The 19,383-nt window shown below is 41.5% G+C and overlaps 1 protein-coding gene across 6 annotated transcripts in view; it reads left to right on the top strand.

Annotated features, from left to right (window-relative positions):
- Positions 1-19,383, top strand: part of esrrga (estrogen-related receptor gamma a) — a 155,240-nt gene that overhangs the window by 100,640 nt on the left and 35,217 nt on the right. For 4 of the 6 annotated variants that reach the window (XM_051379596.1, XM_051379593.1, XM_051379591.1 and 1 more), the window contains 2 exons: positions 2,640-3,064; positions 9,946-10,074. In XM_051379596.1, the coding sequence (XP_051235556.1) occupies positions 2,640-3,064; positions 9,946-10,074 (554 nt within the window). The remainder of the gene's footprint in view (positions 1-2,639; positions 3,065-9,945; positions 10,075-19,383) is intronic. The other 2 variants (XM_051379594.1, XM_051379592.1) reach the window with 1 other exon arrangement.

Below are 19,383 nucleotides of genomic sequence, written 5' to 3'. Positions count from 1 at the left end.
GACGGTCGAAGGGAGGGGGCACAAAAGAGCATAAAGAGTGAAAAAGGAGAGATTAAATCATCACCATCACATCATCTACTTAAATGGGTCTACTCTCTTTTTCTGTCTCCACTGTGTTTTCTCTCCCTCTGCTAGAACATAGACAACCCTGTACAATCTCTCATCATCCCATCACTCTTTCCCACATTTATTTCTTCCTTGCTCATTCTAGCACCTTATATGTTTCTGTCCCTCTTTCTGTATCCCTCCATCCTCTCTATCCCTTTTTTTACCTCCATTCCTCTCTCTTGATTTGTGTCCAAACCTTTTTTTCCACCGTCCCCCTCATTGCAAACTGAAGGCCTACCTTAGCATCAGATAAATGGATTTATAGACATTGGTGAATACCACAAAGCCACGATTAATAGAGTCACTGAATTAGAAGGACCTGCAGGGACGGGAGGGAAGAGGTGGTGATGGGAATAAAATATATGATGGGGGGGGGAGCAAAGTATTGTACATTATAAATGTCATGTCACTTTATGAAAGGAAAAATTGACTTAAAAAAAGCAAAGAATTTCTGGTGAAGGAGAATTTTGCCTCACAGTACCTGTGTAGGTTTGGCTAAAGGAAGAGGATGGCTTGTCTTATCTTGCTGCTCATCAAACACATTAGAGCTCTGCTCCACATTAAAACAGAACAATTCAGATGTGAAACGGCTGTGTGTCATTTGGCTGTCATAAGTCACTGAAGCCAACTCCTCAGTCTCTATTTCTCCATTCTGTCTGTCTCTTCTTGTGGCTATCTGTCTGTCTGCTTACCTGTTTTCCTGTCTATATCCACACCACCCCCCACCCCCACCCACACCCAACCTCACCCTTCTCTCTCCAGACTGGCTCTCCTTTCTCCGTCAAGGCACTGTCTGTGTTTTATGGGTCCCTGTAGAACAGGGATCTTTTACAGGCTGACTGGACTTTAGAAGCCCCTCGTTTAGCAGCATCCTGCCTTAATTAAAAAGTCTTTTTGTGCTTTCTGCCTTTAACAATGAAGCGGGAGAGAAGGGAGGGAGGGCAGGGTTAGAGGAATAGAGAGTGGTAATGCAAAGAGGAAGAGAAAGAGAGAGTGGGAAGAGATAGAGGAAGAGAGAAAGGGAGAGAGAGATGGCAGTGAATAGGAAGTGATAGAGAGACAGGCAGATAGATAGTAAGGTAGACAAAGGAATGGATAGAGAGATATGGACAGAGAGAAGATAGCTGTTAATTACAACTGCCATTAACAAGACACCAGTCAGCCTCCTTAGGGAGAGAAAGAAGGAAAATCAAGAGAGGAAAGAGGGAGAAAGGAAGGGAAGCCAAATAGAGAACGGTAGAGACAGCAGAGAAGAACAAGTGATGAGGAGAATACTGTAATACTTTGGTATTGATTAGTAAAGATTTTTTTTATTTCTTTTTTATAAGAGTTTTTTAATGGCTTCCTCGCTAAACTTCTTATATTGTAGCTGTCAGAATATGACCATGTATGAATCTGTGTGTGTGTGTGTGTGTGTGTGTGCGTGTGTGTGTGTGTGTGTGTGTGAGCATAATGCGTGTGTGAGGCTGTCTTTGGGATGATTGAGCAGGAGAGAGGCTGCTTACTGATTACCTTCATGTAGAACAAGCTGCTATTGACTGGAGAGTGACGGATGACCGTCGGCCCCGACCATGTGCATGTGTTTGTGTGACTGTGTGCTACTATAGATGCTTCTCTGCTACTTTATTTTACACACGGTTCCCCTAATGAACCACAATCTTTTTATTTTTTCTATTTAAGTATTTTATTTCATCTGACTGTGCCAGAGGGTTTGTTACACAGAACCATCTGGGGTGTTGTTTTTTGGAAACTGTTTGGAAAAGGGCAGGTGATTGGATGAACCATATGTCTATTACTGTCTGTTGCGAGTGAACTTAAACCAATCAGATCAATAAACCATATAACGTACTCGAACTCTTACTGAAGGCAGTCGGGAGAACAGCGGAAACACCTTTTCCATCAATAAAAGCTTCCAGTGTTGTTCTTTGTACGAAGAAATACTCTCCAGTTCTCGTATAACTGATGCTAGCTGTGTCTACACTAACCACCATTGTTGTATCTTCTTGCTGTGTCACACATATTGCCCTCCCCCAGTACGATGCTGATTGGTGCAGTACTACCATACCAGCCAAAAACGTGTAGATAGCCTAGCAGGACAGGTTCTCACATAATCTCGTGATTTTGTGATCTCGCAAGTCCAGCTGTTTCACAAGGTTATATTTTAGTACCTCGTCCCTTATTTCTCCGTCTGCACAACTCTCGATCATTTCTCTCAAGAAAAGAATAACAAATGTGATGGATGCATTGTGTGTACATGTGTGTATCAGGTTCAGTGAAAAACTATAAATCTATCATAGAAAGTGACAGTGAGGAAATACAACAACATCAGAACAAATGATTGCTATAATTGGACTTCCAAAAAATGAATTTCTTTCATTGAACATTGCCTTAACTGTATCCGTCTTTCTTCTGCCTTTCCTCCAAGGCCTCTTTTCTGTATAAATATCCATAATTTTTTTACATTTTACATGAGACATTTTTTTGTAATACTTTCTTTCTCTGTTCTATTTGTTCCTGTCTCACTCTCTCAGGCTTCTCTGCAGAATGTCCAGTAAAGAGCGCCACCTTGAGTCCAACTGTCCGTCCTCTTATATAAAGACAGAGCCGTCTAGTCCTGCCTCCCTGACTGACAGTCTAAACCATCACTCTCCTGGTGGCTCCAGTGACGCCTCTGGCTCCTATTCGTCCACGATGAACGGCCACCCCAACGGCTTAGACTCCCCGAGCCTTTACAGCTCCAATGCAGGGCCCCTGGGTCCTGCCGGCGGCCCCGGGTCAAAGCGTTATGAGGACTGTTCTTCAACTATTGGCGAAGATTCACAGATTAAGTGTGAATACATGTTGAATTCGATGCCTAAGAGGCTGTGTCTGGTGTGCGGGGACATTGCATCAGGGTACCACTATGGAGTGGCATCCTGTGAGGCCTGCAAGGCCTTCTTCAAACGCACCATCCAAGGTTGGCTTCCATTTTGAATTTCTGTCTTTATTTATCTTTCTATGTTTGTTCATCTACATTTCTGTCTGTGTTGTCTCTGACTGTATCAGGTCTACCGTCACAGGTTTGCTTTCATCTTGTTTTTTTGGCTCTATCTATACCTCAATCTCTTTGTCAAAATAACATATTACAATAAGCTGTGGTCTATATGGTGTTAAGTTGACTTGCCTACATGCCTTAAAAACAGTCAAGAAAATGGACACATTACAGGTCTGGCTTTGGGGGACACAAGGTCAGACTCAGTCAACAAAGTTTGATGGGGTTGTGTAGTAGCATGGGAGTTGTTGTCTTCACCACCCTTGGCCCCATTGCAGTCAGCCTCTCCCGGTTAGGATTTCTTTAGTGTTCATCATTCAGGAGGTTTCTATCAGGAGCCAAATTATCCACAGAGGTCTCATCCTCTCCAAAAAAAAAGAAAAGAAAAACCTTTTCACCTTAAAAATCAGTGTTTCTCCAACGCTGTTTGGTGGACAAAGGACATCCCGCAGGGCCTGCCAGCCGAGCTGCTGCTAACATTAGCTCAGCTCAAATCTCTGATAACTTAAGATCTAGACGTCCAATAACTAAGATCCTTAATCTGGTTAAAATATATAGTTAAAAAGACCAAGATGTTAAAAGTATATTGTAAAAAATGTGACTTAAAACTGGATAGAAAGTAAATTTATGACACCTTCTGGCAGACAACCACAACGCTGATGCAAGCCCAAAGGGGATATGAGGCCATTGACAGGCCATCAGTGAGACGCACCGTAACCTTAACCAAGTTTCTCTGGGTTTGAACATTGTTGAGTAACTCATCGAAATATATAACATAGGTCTAGTGTTTACGGACATTTTAATGCAGAGGTCTTACATATTATAGCTTTAAAGGTGACTAGGTGAAGTTTTTTTCATATTGAACAACCTTTCACAGAAATATGACACACATAGCACCTAAACGTAAACTATGTTCTGACACACACAAACCACACTCTTATCACACATGCACACACCTGAGCCATTACACAAAACCAGGACATATGATAAAAGCCTCAGGCCAGATGTGAACCCAGATTTTTATATGGTACATGTATCCTCCTCTGTCTGCTAAGTAAGCCACCAGGACACCGACCACAGTCTATTTTCTTCTCTGTCCTTCACCATTTCTCTTCCTGTCATACATACACATACACTCACATATACACATCCAATCAGGTTCATGCATACACACCAACTCCCAGACACGCCCCGCTTTTTCTCTCAAGCTTGACCTCTTCTTTATGAACAGCTAAGAGTAATTTCCAGGTAGTGTTTGCATTCCCAGATCTAGCTGCTTATGCTTGACAGGAAGAGTGTTAGCTATAAGCCTGTTGTCTGGGAGATAATGTTGTGTTAGAGGAAAGTCAGAGGTCATTACTGGAGGTCAGGAGTTCAGGTTAGGGGGTAGAGGAGAGAAGGGATAGAGCAGTAATCCACATGATGAGAAGAGTACCAGGAATTAGGTTTAGTAATCCTTTGCGTGTCCTTTGTTAGGGCTAGAAGTAGTCCAGGAAGTGCACAGGTATTTAGGCTGTCCTCTCCAGTTTTGGGGATATTCACTTCATACTCAGCCTCTCAGCTTGATCACCATTATGTCCTTCATTTACCCTTGTAACCACAGAACAGTCTTACAGTCAACCAATTAATCGTAAAGTGAACTAATAGAAAATAGCTATAATCTGCCATTTGTTCATCGATACACCCAGTTCAATGTATGTAACTGAACTGAAAACACAACTGAAGCAGATAGGTACTAGACTGTATACTTCTAAAATAGATAAAGCAATTTTGTGTACTGGTAATCCATCTCCCAGTACTTTCCAACTTCCTGTCAGTGGCTCTCAGCCCCAAGTCTAATCATTCATACTGAAGATGTCAATCTTTTGAAAACAGGTCAAATATAAACTTTTATTTGAGTAATTGAACACCACTTTGGTGCATTAGGTAGTATTTATGGCAGTGTGATGGTGTATGTACTGTAAGGTTGACTCAAATTAAACTTAGTAGGAACCTGACAGCCACTGCAGTGGTGTGGCTAACTTACATATTTTTAACTGTTTTTGGACAACAAATGAGATACTATGGAAAATATTATTGTCTTGGGTGTCCCTGGATATGTTGACAATAAGAAAACCCACTATCCATATGGGAAAACAGCAAAAACTCACAGAATTTTATATTAGGGCCACCATGGTGCTATGAACTAGTCAGACATTATTAGCAAGTGATAAACCTTTGAAGACTTGGTAGTTGAGTAATAATCTTTAATGATTTGTCCAAGTTTTAAAAAAAAAAACTAATAGGCCCTATCAGTCAGCAGGACAGCTCAGTCAGTATGCCACTGCAGTTACCAAGCTACCAGCCAGCCAGCCAGCCAGCCAGCCAGCCATCATCGATCCATTGAGTGAGTCAGTCAGTCAGTCAGTCATATCAGACAGGATTCATCTATCTGCCTTTCCATCCATCCACCTATCTGTCACTTCTTTCTTTTGCCTCCGATAAGCAGCTTTCCCAGTAAAGCCCCAGAGAGAGAGAGAGGGAGATGTGAAGGGCGGGGGTCGAAGTCTTACATCCACTAGATGGTCACCACTACCTAGGGATGACCTGTATGTGTTTAGTATGGGATGAGATCAGAACGTGGGGCATTCCTGACAAAGAGATTGGAGCACACACATACAGAGATAAAGGCAAAGACACACACAAACACAAACTCATAGACGCACATTCACACAGGCACACTAACACACGGGGATGACAGTCACACACATGACTTTGTAATCACTCTGTGTATGGGTTTAACCCATAATTCATCTGTCGTGGTTGTAGTGTCTAATAGTTGACCAATTCCACATGTCTCATTTCATTTGGAGGGCTTGTTAAAGGTTACGTAGGTGAGGACCCAGTTACAGGTTAAATACAAGAGCCCTGCAAACATATAGATATGGTGCCATGTTGATAGTGGAGCCTCTTTGTAGTATGACCTTGAATAGATTTAAAGCAATGTTCTGTCCCTCTTTCTCTCTCTCTCTCTCTCTCTCTCTCTCTCTCTCTCATTTTCACTCTGTTTGTAATCCTCCCTTCTACTGTAGTGGACATGATCAGAAGGTTACAGATCAGGAAGGCCGGTGTTCCAGGTTATGGGTCAAGACTTTGGCAAAGCCAGTTACAGGACTGCCACGAAAGGTTGTGACAAAATACAATAGTTTGGCAGGCAAAAGGATGGAAAGCCATATTGAAACTGGACCAGAGAGATCACAGCTATTATTTTGCATTCTTAGTCAAAAAAGTGTTTCAGGATATTTATTAATAAATTGCTAATAGTCTACTCTTAATTAATCTACACCAGGAACTTCCCATGCTTGATTTATGAAGATAAAGAAGATCTTATCAATGCAAGGCTATTTTATGAGCAAACTTCAGTTTTTAATACCAATTTCTGTGCTACAATATGACTATTAATGTTGGTTTGGATGCAGACGGAGCAGTCTTGGATCCACTGGAACAAATGGGTCATGACATTATCTTTGGCTACCACGCAAGCCAAACTCATCCACAGATAGTGTGGATGTGTGTGTTAGACTGTGTGTCTGTGTGTGGGCTTGTGGGTTTGTGTTCATCCATGTAAATGAGTGCAGGTTTATGTGTATGTCTGTGCACATATGCCTGTGTTTATGCACAGTTGTGTGTTAGTGTGTGTATCTTGGCTGGAAAGCAGGGCCAGCCTCAGATGGGCAGTGGCAGACATATTGGTATGTTTCAACCCATTAGCCAATAAAACCGCAGGTAATCACCAAAAAAACACCTCCAGCTGGACAGGGAGGAGAGCATGGGGTGGGTGAAGAGATGAGAGGAGAAAAGAAGAGAGGAGAGGAGAAGAGGTGTGTACACCGGTTTGGATAAAAAACAAGTTGAAACAAGGAATTAGAGAAAGAGGGGAGAAGGGGGGGGTGGACTGGGCACATGGATGTAGGAAGGAATTAGTGGTATGTGTGTGTGTGTGTGTGTGTGTGTGTGTATGTGTATGTGTGTGCATGTGTGTGTGCGTGTGTGTGTGTGTGTGTGTGTGTGTGTGTGTGTGTGTGCGTGCATGTGTGTGTCGCAGCATGGAGGAAGTGGCTCTGGCAGCTGCTGTTTCCGTGGCGTCAGTCCAGCGACACCTGACAACCTGCATCTATCACTCCCTTATTGAGAGAGAGGGATAAAGGGGAGTGAGGAGGAGGGCAAAGCGTGGGAGAGGGAGGGACAGGGAGATAAAATGGGAAGAGGAGGACAGCAAGAGGGACGAAGAAAGGTGGATGAGAACAGGAAAGAGGAAGATGAGAAAGATGATAGTGAACAGTGCTGTGGAAATGGTAGGTGAGGCAATCAAACAAAGAAGTCTATATGATAGTTCTCATACATATGCCTATTTGCATGTTTGCATATGTTGATGTAGAATGGAAAGGGGTGTCTTGGTGAATCACTGGGCTAAAAGTGTGTCACGAAACTCTTGTGTTAGATTTGAATTTGGCCCAGGAACCTTGTAGCTTTGTTACCTCTCTCACCCACTACCTATACACCTATATACCTACCTTTTATGTTGTTCTCCAGTTAAAACTATCTAATAAAAACCTAAGGTAGCAAGAAAAGAAAACGAATGGGAGGAAGAACTTACGGTCAAGAGAAAGTTAAGGGTGTAACTTCAGGAACGATAAAAACTGTTCAAAGAGTATTGCAAGCAAAAACACACACTAACATTCATATTACACAGTCAGTACAGTGGTGGTACAATTGTCATGCAGCAGGTGGACGTACACACACATCGCAAAGGAGATTGCAGGGGATTTGAGGCCCTCATAGATCTTCCTTACTCACATTGACGCACACACACACACACACACACACACACACACACACACATCACACGCACACAGACACACAGGTACAAACTCACACGTTATACATTGGATCCTCCAAGAACCACTCTGTTCTAAGCCCACCCCAGTGCACAATAATACACATGAAGACAGAAATAAAGACACATACACACACACGTGAACAGAGAGCTACGACATTCTGATTTAAACCCTTCTTTCCCTTCAGGATGAATATGTCTGTGTCTGAGAATACAAAAGGAGCTGTAATGTAAGCCTACAGTACTTGCCCCTTTCTGTATATGTACAGTCTGTAATATCTAGTACATTTGATCCAAATGTAATACTTTAATTAACAAAAAATATGAATTATTATTATTTCCTATTGACACCGACCTCCACAGTAGAACTCAACGTGTGTAGGTGCAGTTTTTATTTGCAGCCTTAGTGCTACCAGCCCTATAAGTGGCTCATTATCCATTTAGCAGCGCTTGTCTGTTTAGCCCTGCACCAACAAGGCCTTTTACTGACCACCACATTAACCCATGCAGATTTTGTGTCATTAGTACATTTAGCCCTATTGCTAGGTAAGTGTCCCTCTTAATTGCTAAATTAATCTGCTCCTTCTGTATGTAAAGGTTGGGTGTAAGCTAACCAGTCCCATTAGTGGTGTCCATTAGACTGTAAGGGTCTTCCCAGCATTTAGCATGTTTAGCCCTTACTTTAACTAACAAGACCGATTAATGAGCATCTTGTTACCCATTAACAAGTGTTTGTGCATTTAGCCTTTTCCCAAGCTAACTAGCCCCCTTAATCAGCCCAGTAATGAGAAAACATCCTCTCTGCAGCAGCAGTCAATAGTAATCACTGTTTACTCTGTTTCAGTGGGAGATGCATTGGCTTGCTGGGGTACTGTAGTTGTCAGGTGGGCACGGGAGGAAGGCAACAAAGGGTTTTCCTATTTCACATCTCAACACAGCTCATACTATAGATAAATAAACCTTCCTGAACAAAAAAGAGCAATTCTGTAACAGTCCAAACTGTCCTAACAAATCCATAACTGTGTTTTTGCTTTAGAACATACTGGAAGCAAATTACTAAGTGGAGGAAATGAGCAGAACTTTGGGAAAGTGAAGCTGAGAATGAGGAAACAAAAAAACAAAAAAGACAGGGAGAGGAAAACAGGAGGCACAGTACATCGTTAGAAAGGTCTCATTTAAACAGTAAATACAGAGAATTTAAAAATAGCAACGACAAAGGACAGTATAGAACTAGATGATGTAGAAAGATATAGATAAAGTATGGTAGAAGAGAAAGGAACAAAAGAAAGATACTGTTAAATATACACAGCAAAGAGAAAAGAAATAGCGAGGCAGTTGACAATTCAAGCGAGGTAAAAGTGGTGTTAGCCTCTAACACACTCCAGGTGTTGCTTTTGTTGGCAAGGGTTGTGAAGTTAATAGACTTACATCGGCTAATAATCTTAGCCTCAGCTCTACACCTGGGTGTTACCAGGAGTGAACTGCAGCTAGTCACGCAACCTCAGCTTGCTCTGCCATGACACATGCACATATATACCCATGTAACACGCGCATTAGATATATATATCCACACAAATACACTGTTTTCTATGCCAGTTTTGGCAGAGTGATAACTTTATGAGGTCACAATGCCAGGGCCATCTTAAAGTCAAAGGTCAGTACCAAGGTAGCGGAGTCAATTTTCATAAAAGTTTATTTTATTGTGTACATGTGTCTGTGTCTGTCTATAACCATTTTCCGTCTTTGTCCATTGATTAATCTAAATAAAAACATGTTGTACTTTATTTTCTGTGTTTTTCTTCCCATGTCTTTGTACAGCAGGATGTGCAGAGTACTTGTGTCTAACTGGTTGTCTTCCCGGCTGTCTGTTGATGTGTCTATCTAAAATGAAACCTTTGTTTCTGTGTTCCTCCAACATGTCTACATACAGGCAACATTGAGTACAGCTGTCCAGCCACCAACGAGTGTGAGATCACTAAGAGGAGACGCAAGTCATGCCAGGCCTGCCGCTTCATGAAGTGTCTGACTGTGGGCATGCTGAGGGAGGGTAAGGGAAAAGGTCTCTTCCTTATCTTTCTCTGTTAACTGTGCTACATGTAGCATTTTAAAGCCTATTAAATATTTTTATTTATTTTGTTAATAGATAATAAGGTTAGCCACTGCTACCAGCCTCAACAAAGCATTGTGCACCATGTGCCACTGCAGTACAGTCTTCCAGAAGTCATCTACCAGATTGATTTATGGCTCCTAGAGATATTGTTTTAGAGAATAAAACATTAAAAATGGCTTCAGTTTCACTTCACATGGTGATGTAAATATAAAAGCTATGGAAAAAAATGGAAAAAAACTTTTATTTAATACATCTGTATGTATCAAATAAATACATACAGATGACCAGTAAGGGGAATGTCGCCCTAAGTTTAGATACAAGTTATAACAAGTGCCATAAATACAGGCCAGTTGTCTGTTTAAACATGGTGTCACTGGTTTATGGTAAAGTATAATGATTATTTATTGATGTGGAACAATGCTACATGTAACACTTCTAAGAAATTGTTAATACTCCTTTTATATACAGTACAGTGATCTATTTTCATAATGTCCCTCTTGTTGACTTCTCATTTCCATGTCCATCTTACCACTTTCAGTCTTTTTCTACCCTTGTGTTCACAGCGGTTTCCTTAACATATGATGTACATGTTCACTTTTCACTTCCACATACACACAGTGTTTTACCTAAATGAGATAAACATAGAAATTACAAATTGCACCACTCACACTCAGCAGTTGTTCAGTGGTGAAGAAAGGTAAAAAAAGAGATATTATCTGCCCCCACACTACTTTGATTAAATACACTCACTCTCTCATTTTCACACTCCCTCGTTGCCTCTGCCTCTTTCTCTCCCTCTCGTCTGCCCACCTCTGACCTTTCTACTCCCACTGCACTTCCAACGATGAAAGGAGGGAGAGAAGTGGTGAGGGACGAAGAGGAGGGCCGATAGAGAGAGAGGCATAGGGGGAGGGGGAAGGTGGGAGAAAGCTAGGGGGAGGGAGGGGGGAAGGGAGGGAGAGAGAAGAGATTGATTTATAGGAGCAGAGGAGAGGGACCAGGGGAGGATGAGAGGCAGGGGGAGGATGGTTGAATGAAGCAGAAAGTGTGTGAGAGAGAGAAAGGAGAAGAGAGGAGGGTCAAGGTTGTAATTGATGGGAGACCTGGCCTACGCCCCCTTCCTTACAGTGGTCAGGGAGCGTGCCTCTGCCGACGCCTGCCAGCCCTCCCTCCATCCATTCCTGTCTTCATCTCTCCCTCCAATTCTCCCACTCAGTATTATTGTATTGTTTCTGTTGCGTCTCTTATGCCCGTCATCCATCCATTCTCCTCTTCACTTGCTGTTCTTTCCATCTTGCCGGGACACTCATCCATACCTGCAGCTTTTTACCCACTCAAACGTTATTATGTGAAAGAACATCAGTTGTATTAAAAAAACATGCATATTTTATTAACCCAACAAGCTGTTGATAAAAATATTGTATGAGTGGACAACTTAACATGCCATGTGTCACATTTCCCACCATGGCTACAATTAAATTATAAAAAGAAACATACAGCATCATTTTAACCCCTAAAACCTATAACAAAACAGCATGTTGATACATTTTCCTCAAAAAATGACACAAAGATTACATACAAATATTACTTAATCTGCAGTAAAACTTTCAATAATCTTTCAATAATTTTAATTCTAACATTGTAACTAAAACTAATATTTGAAAACAAAAATCTAAATTATATGGAGCTTGTCCCTGTCTTTAAAACATTCTTCATCCCCATTTTGCAAAATGTTTTAAAAGGGTACACAACACACAACAAGAAAACCTCAGAGCTTCACACACACACAATTCATATCACAGCCTCCAGCAGCCCCAGTTTTACTTCACAATAAAAGCATTCTCATCTCTCTCTCTCTCTCTCTCTCTCTCTCTCTCTCTCTCTCTCTCTCTCTCGCTCTCTCGCTCTCTCTCTGCACACACACACACTCCCAACAAGCTGCTGTCGTAGCGTTTGCTGTCTCCCAGTTGATCTGACATAGGCAGAACCTATGTCTCATCTCCTGTTTTGTCCCACGCATGTGTGTGTGTGGCCACGAATACACACACACACACATGTAAGTGCATGTATTATTGGCAGATCCAACAGTCTCACAGTTCACACAGCTCAGACTGCATCCTCCTAGACACAGAAACCACATTGCCCTTGTCGATAAAACTCCAGATAAAGCCATCCTTTGCAAGGGACTATTTTTAGTGATCATTTTCTTTTAAATACATTTTTTACCTATATTTTGTTTAGCAGTGACTGAACAAGAGAAGTAGACATGGTATTGATTTTAACTCTTAGGGATGTGGTTTGTCAACTAAGCCAATAAGAGAGCAGAACTATAGCTGCCTTTTGCTGCCGTTCTTTCCGTGCTCCACACACATACATCATGTACACACACACACCAAGGCCTACACATATATATACATCAACATGACAGACCACAGCCACCCCATTTGTTGTGCTGGGTGTGAATTTAATACAAGGGTTCCTACTTATGAATAAAGATCATTTGGAGAATTGATACACCAATTTTCTTATATATTTTCTTTTTGAACTGGGAAATTTGAAAAAGATCAATCACTAATAAAAAAAGGGGTTAAATGTATAACTTCACCTTTGCGTTATGCTGCATAGGATATCATTTTATGATATATAATTTATTGTCCTTTTTAAAACAGCTACCTTTATTGTAAAATTGAACCCAAATCCATTATAATGCACTGGTGTCATCGGAAAGGTCTTAACTGAACTGCAACATTACCAATAAAGAACATCTAGTCTTGAAATTACATTTGTTTTTCCTGAAAACCTCATGTCATCCTTAAAAATATCTGTGCCTTCCAAGCAAAGAAGGTGAGGTAGTTAATGAAGAGATTACACTGGACTAATAACAACATGCATCTTTAGAAATACCAATGTACAGAATGACATTGTTCTACTGACTGGTTAAACGTTTTATCACTGTTCCCCAACGAGCCTTCGCACACACAACATTTAAGAACAACGCTGTCACGCTTCCCTTCTGGGCGTATGCATGGATGCAGCAGAATTGCATAGATTTTAATGGTAAGTGGCTAGATCAGTTAGCATCAGAGCTAAATATGGTTGTCAGGGGCTAGCTCACGGGAGAAAGGTGAAGATAAAGTGGTAAGCATGGAGTGGGAGTGGGGTGGAGGACATGGAGTAGAGAGAGAGAGTGTGTGTGTGTGTGTGTGTGTGTGTGTGTGTGTGTGTGTGTGTGTGTGTGTGTAGATGCTGTAGTTTACCCCTTAGGGCAAGATCTGCCTCAAATTAGCTTTGTCGCCCTGGGAGACAGAGAGGGTGAGATGAAGAGCAAGTTAGGCAGCAAGGAAGTGTGTGTGTGTGTGTGTGTGTGTGTGTGTGTGTGTGTGTGTGTGTGTGTGTGTGACAGAAAGAGAGGGGAGAATAAGAGGCCAGAGGGTCAGTAAACCAACTCAAAGTGGAGCCTTTTCTTTACATGTTCTCTTAAACACACACATAATCACGTGAATACACACACACACACAAACACACACACACACACAGCCCTGTCTGTGTGAAATATTGAATGTTTCTTGCCCGGAAGAGAGGAGAGAAGAGGAGAGGAGAGGAAAGGAGTAAACGGGCAGGGGGGTAAACTGAAGGAATGAACGAACATGGGGCACCCACCCACCAATATGTAGCAGCTAATTTCTGGAGCGAGGCAATTAAAAGGCCTGACTATATTATGAGAACTTCCCCTCTGGCAATGGCTGTCTGTCCATTTTTAATGAGGTCATAATGATGCGTCAGCTGAAGCTCGAAAGGTCACAGGGGCGGGGCTTAAATCTGCCTAGAGGGAGGGAGGGGTGTAAGAGAACAGCGGTATTATTGCAGGTAAAAGATTTACTGAAAAATAATAAAACAGGAGAAGATTAAAACAGATTTTTAACAAAAGCTAACCTCATAAAATACATTTTGCTTTATTTATTTGACAAGTTAAAACAGTAAACAAGCAAAGGTTATAACAATGTACCTGTCACGGTTATTTCTATTACACAGCTGGCAAGGCAAGACAGACATAATACATTCAAATTCAGCACTAATGCATAGAATTGCCATGAACAGAATACAAAACACAGATCAGACATTTGAACATGAAAGGCTTTGGCAGATGCACACAGTCCAGGAGCCAGCAATATTCAGTATGCATGTATATTGTACATATGGTCATATTGACAGATTTCCTCCCTTACAACGTAGCGGCTTTGATGATGGCACGTCTGATGAATCATGGTTAAACAGACAGAATGTGTTGAATCCAAAACCAAAGCTTCCGTCTCTATATTGCCATAAACGGCCAGCTGGATTCGGATGGTAGACTACTAGAGAGACTAGTCCACAGACTGCAAATATAAACCTTGGCACACTTCCCCACACATGCACACACATATACACAGACACACACACACAGCCCGTGCCAACTTTGGCCGTGCTCCCCACGGCCTCTAAGACCTAATGAGTGAGATCGGGTGGAAGGCCCCAGTCTGTGTGAGTGTTAGCGCTTGTGTGTGTGTGTGTGTGTGTGTGTGTGTGTGTGTGTGTGTGTGTGTGTGTGTGTGTGTTTGTGTTTGGTGTGTATATACAGCTGGTAGTGTGCGTCATAACTCTCTTCATAGCTCAACAATCCTGACTGCTGCTATCCAATCTCATTTCTGCACACACATGCAGTCGCACACACCACAATCAAGGCGACACATGTTCAAAAGACACAAAGGACACATCGTAAAGGACACATTTCTTGAAAGATGTCAGGTAAAGAAGAGAATCCAAGAAGAAAGGAGGAAAGAACGAAAGTAGAGGAAGACTAGACAAGGAGAGAGCAAGTGATGGGGAGCGGGACAAGAGGAGAGGACGGGGAAACAGAGGAGGGGAGCGCCAGACAACTGGTGGCGTCTGGTGTTCCCCCATGGGAAACTTGTAGCTAAATCTGGCCCTGTAGCGTCTGTCCTGAGCGAGTGTGTGTGAGTGTTTGTGTGTGTGAGTGGCATCTGGTTGCATCCCAGCTAGAAAGGAGCGATAATGGAAAAACTGTGAGAGATCTGCCTAAGTGGTCTCTTTCACATACACTTTCTTTCTGTGTTGTCTTGAGAGGAGAGGAGATGTGGCAATAGCAATGTATTTAACAGAGGATACAAACACAATGTTGCTATTGTTTTCACTTGTACAAGAATAAATATATAAATATAATGTAGAGTGTAAAAAAATAGTATAAATGTATCAGTGTATTTCATACAGGAGCTTAAAATAAAAGGGGCTATTAATGTAGAAAAGGCAACATTTTCATAGGGACCTCACATGGTCTCACACACATGGCCACATTCACACATACACACATATTCACACACCAGTGACAGCCACCTGCCCACTGCCTCAGGCAGTGCTGTTCTGATCTGTTCTGGTCTAAACAAACGTCACTGCATGACACTACACACATTCCTCCTAACCTTCCCCCCCGCCCCTCTCCTGTGCTCTCTTTATTTTTCTTACTTTCTTTAAGATCTTGTGTCAATTGTTTTAATCTAAGCATAAAAACCTTTACTGACATAAAACAACCAGTTACCAAAAAATCTGTATTCTTGTATGCCTGTAGCTAAATATATATATATATGCATATGTTGCATGTTTATTTATTTTTCTATTTCTAGTTCTTCCTCTCACGCAGAGCATTCAGAGATACACACATACTCACACACACACACATTAGATTTAAATGGGTCTGTTGTTTTACCCAATCTACTCGGCCATCAGTTCTTAAACCCACATAGGAAAACCTTTTATATTATGACATCAACACTGCGGTTTAACACACACACACACACTCACAAATACACACACACAAACATAAGGTGATAACCTTCTCTAACAGGGTTGAGAGACTTCAACCCTGTTACAACTTCAATTACCATAAAACTCCACTCTCTCCCTCCATGTTTCCTTGTCTCTGCCGCTTTAAATGCTCTCTTCCTCTTGTGCTTTTTTGTCATCCCTCTTTCTCTTTGTTCTGTGAACAGAAATCAATCATTTTATTTGTCTCTTCCTACTCCTCTACCTCTCACTCCTGTTCTCATCCTCTTTCATTCTCTTATCATATCATTGACCATCTGAAATCAATCCATTTTGTCTTTCTCTCCGCTTTCCTCTTTTCCTCTCTCTTCTGCCTTTCTCTTCCCATGCTTGTCGCTTCTCTCTTCAAAAGCACTTAGGTGTCAAAGGCATTTCACTCGCAATCCCTCAACTGCTCAAACACACACACACACACACACACACACATACGCTGACATAGAGTGACGCCAGTGCAGTGTAAAATCTATGCTGATGTGATCAGTGCAGATCTCGCTATTGACAGGCAGCAATATTCCCACGATGGGAATGATTCACCTTCATCACTGTCACTGTGTGTGTGTGTGTGTGTGTGTGTGTGTGTGTGTGTGTGTGTGTGTGTGTGTGTGTGTGTGTGTGTGCGTATGCGTGCATGCATTACTATGTGTACAGCATATAACAAAAGTGTTACAAAATGTATACAAGTGTGAGTTAAAACAGGTATGTTACTTAAAATAGTAATATAGGTATCATTAATATATGGTATCAAACACAGTTTACACACACGGTACTCTGTAAGTAGAAGCAGTCGACTGAGTGTACTGTTAGTTGACATAATAATTAAAGTATATAATTAAGGTGTATAACCTCTGTGGACTCTTTTTCTCTCATTATTCTATTCTTATTTCCTTTTATTAGCCCTCACTTCATCTTTCCTTTTCTCTCTCATTTAATTTTTTTCTCATTCCCCTTTCTCCTTTTGTTTACTAGCCCATCTATTACCTACCCCTTCCCTGCTCCTCCTATTTCACAACCAGCGCTCTACTCCTCTCTCCTCAGCTCTTTTTTTTATCATAATCTTCCATTAATGCTTTTTTATCATGTTTTATCTACATTTTATTTCTCTTCTCTCTCCTTTTTATTCCATTTCTTACCCATTCACTGTTCAATTATGCTGTTCTTCACTTGCCTTTCCTTTTTGCACCTTTTTTTATTTTTTATATTTCTTACATTTCCTCTCCCCTGACTCTTTTCCTCTCTTCTCATGTCCTCATTCCTTCCCTCCTCTCCTCTCTTACCCATTCTTTATGATTTGAAGGCTCATTTGTTAAGAGGAGGTAGAGCACTCTCACTCTCCCCCCTAGCCTCCTCCTGTCTCTTTTTGGTGGGCTTTGGAAATATAATTTTCAATTTTTAATTTGATTCATTTAGATTTGATCATTAATCAGTGCTGAGAGAGAGTTAATTTGGTGGAAAATAGATGAGGTAGTTAGAGAGGGCTCTTTATAAAGTGAGCTCAGCATAGCACTTGGTCTTTTAGGTGTAAGAGGAAAAAAATGAGAGTCTGAATGTGAGAGTTTGTGTGTGATAGGGGAAAAGTGTGCATGCAATAGAAAGTAATATGAGAGGAAGTGTGTGTAGATTGACAACGCTCATTTTAGTGTGCATTAAAAGTAAATAAAAATGTTGCCGTGCAGGCTGTCAGCATCCACTAATCCAGGTGAATTATTGTATGACGCAAAGGCAAAATGCTGTCCCGAACCAGGAGTAGCTAATGGCAAGAGTTCTCTGGAAGCAGTGTTAGTTGCAGACGCTTGCATTACACCAGGCTAACTTCTCCCACTGGTAATATTACAGTCGGTGGTGTTTTATTCTGTTTTGATACTATGTTGCCCTTTTAAATGAGTGGCCAGGCTGGTGGTGCCACCTGGATATTTCAATGGTGCCATTCATGTTTTGCATATTACAGGGACTCAAAAGTAGTGTAGCTGTGTGATTGGATGATTGAGCTCATTATTTAAGTATTATAAATATACAGATATGGAAAAAGACAAGTTTGTCCAAAATAGCCCTTTGGCACCAGCATCAAGTAATTTAATAATTAAGAACTCAGGGAATTTCTGTGTGATTTGAATATATGTAGCCATGTTACTAGAAAACACACTCAAACCCTTTCTTTCGCTTAGACTTTATTTGTCTTCTGCCCATTTCTGCCATCTTTTTACTTTCCCTCTGTCTCCCTCTCTTCCTCTGACCAGCCACTGACCCAGGTAGTGACTGAGCAAGCTGCTTGTCGGGGCTTACCCAAACACAACATGGGGGTGTGTGAGAGAAAGCAGAGAGTGGGTGTGTGTGAGTGGGTTTGTACCCCCTGGTGTTAAGAGTTTCTTGACCGTTTGCTGACACTGCCCTCCCACCCCCCACTGTACCTGGACTGTCAGCCCTTCTGTCAACCTATTCCTGTCTCAAGCACACACACACACACACACACACACACACAGGTGCATTTCCTGTTCAGTTCACTGGGTTGGCTGCTTCCTGGGCAAGTTAAAGGTTTTTAAATGACCAAAATGTGTAAAAGCGGCCACCAAAAGGTTCTCATGTACAAAACACAAATAAAACAGGGAAACAGATGCACTTACAAGCACTTTCAAATGCCTACGGATGCACAAAAATGCTCCCAGACATATTTTTTTTCCTTTTCTGCCAATAGGTAAGTCTTTCTGTTAAATCTCTTAGGTGTGTTGTCTCGGTCATGGTCAGCACATTTTTCAGAGGATTTAAATCTGTGTGTGTTAGAAAATGTCTCTCATGCTCTCTCAATCTCTTATGTCATTTATATGATATAGGTTAAAATATAGTGGACCTAAAAAAATTTGAGTATCATGACACATTATATTTATTGTAAGAGTGACCCATCTTCTCCCTCTCCCTGCAGCAATTCTGAAAAGGCCATTTTGCATCCCTTCTAGAAATAGCCTAGGATTAGTTTTGAAACATGTGATAGCCTTTTCAGATTGCTCCTCTCCTATCCTCATCCTCTCCTTTTCCTCCCCTCTCCTCCTCCAGGGCACATGACACCTCTGTCTTCCTTATCCACCTTTAAGTGGTAACCACGGTAACATCCAATCCCCTGAGAGATAGGCCTAATTAAATTAGGACTCCTTTGTGTCAATTAATTAACGAGACAGAGAGAGAGACAGCAACAGAGAGATTGGGCAAGAGACAGGAAGAGTGAGTCAGAAAGCCAGAGAGATAATGTGAGAGAGAGAGAGAGAGAGAGAGAGAGAGAGAGAGAGAGAGAGAGAAGGGCCTTTTACTCAAATGGTGTCTCTATAAATTAATCTTGTTGTAGAATAAAAGGGGCACGTGAGTATAGCAAGCTCGACAATAACATAAAAGTGT

This window comes from Dicentrarchus labrax, unplaced genomic scaffold, assembly GCF_905237075.1.
Source record: "Dicentrarchus labrax unplaced genomic scaffold, dlabrax2021, whole genome shotgun sequence".
Lineage (NCBI taxonomy): Eukaryota > Metazoa > Chordata > Actinopteri > Moronidae > Dicentrarchus > Dicentrarchus labrax.
The sequence above is the reverse complement of the archived record's forward strand: the minus strand, read 5'-3'. Positions and strand labels throughout refer to the sequence as shown.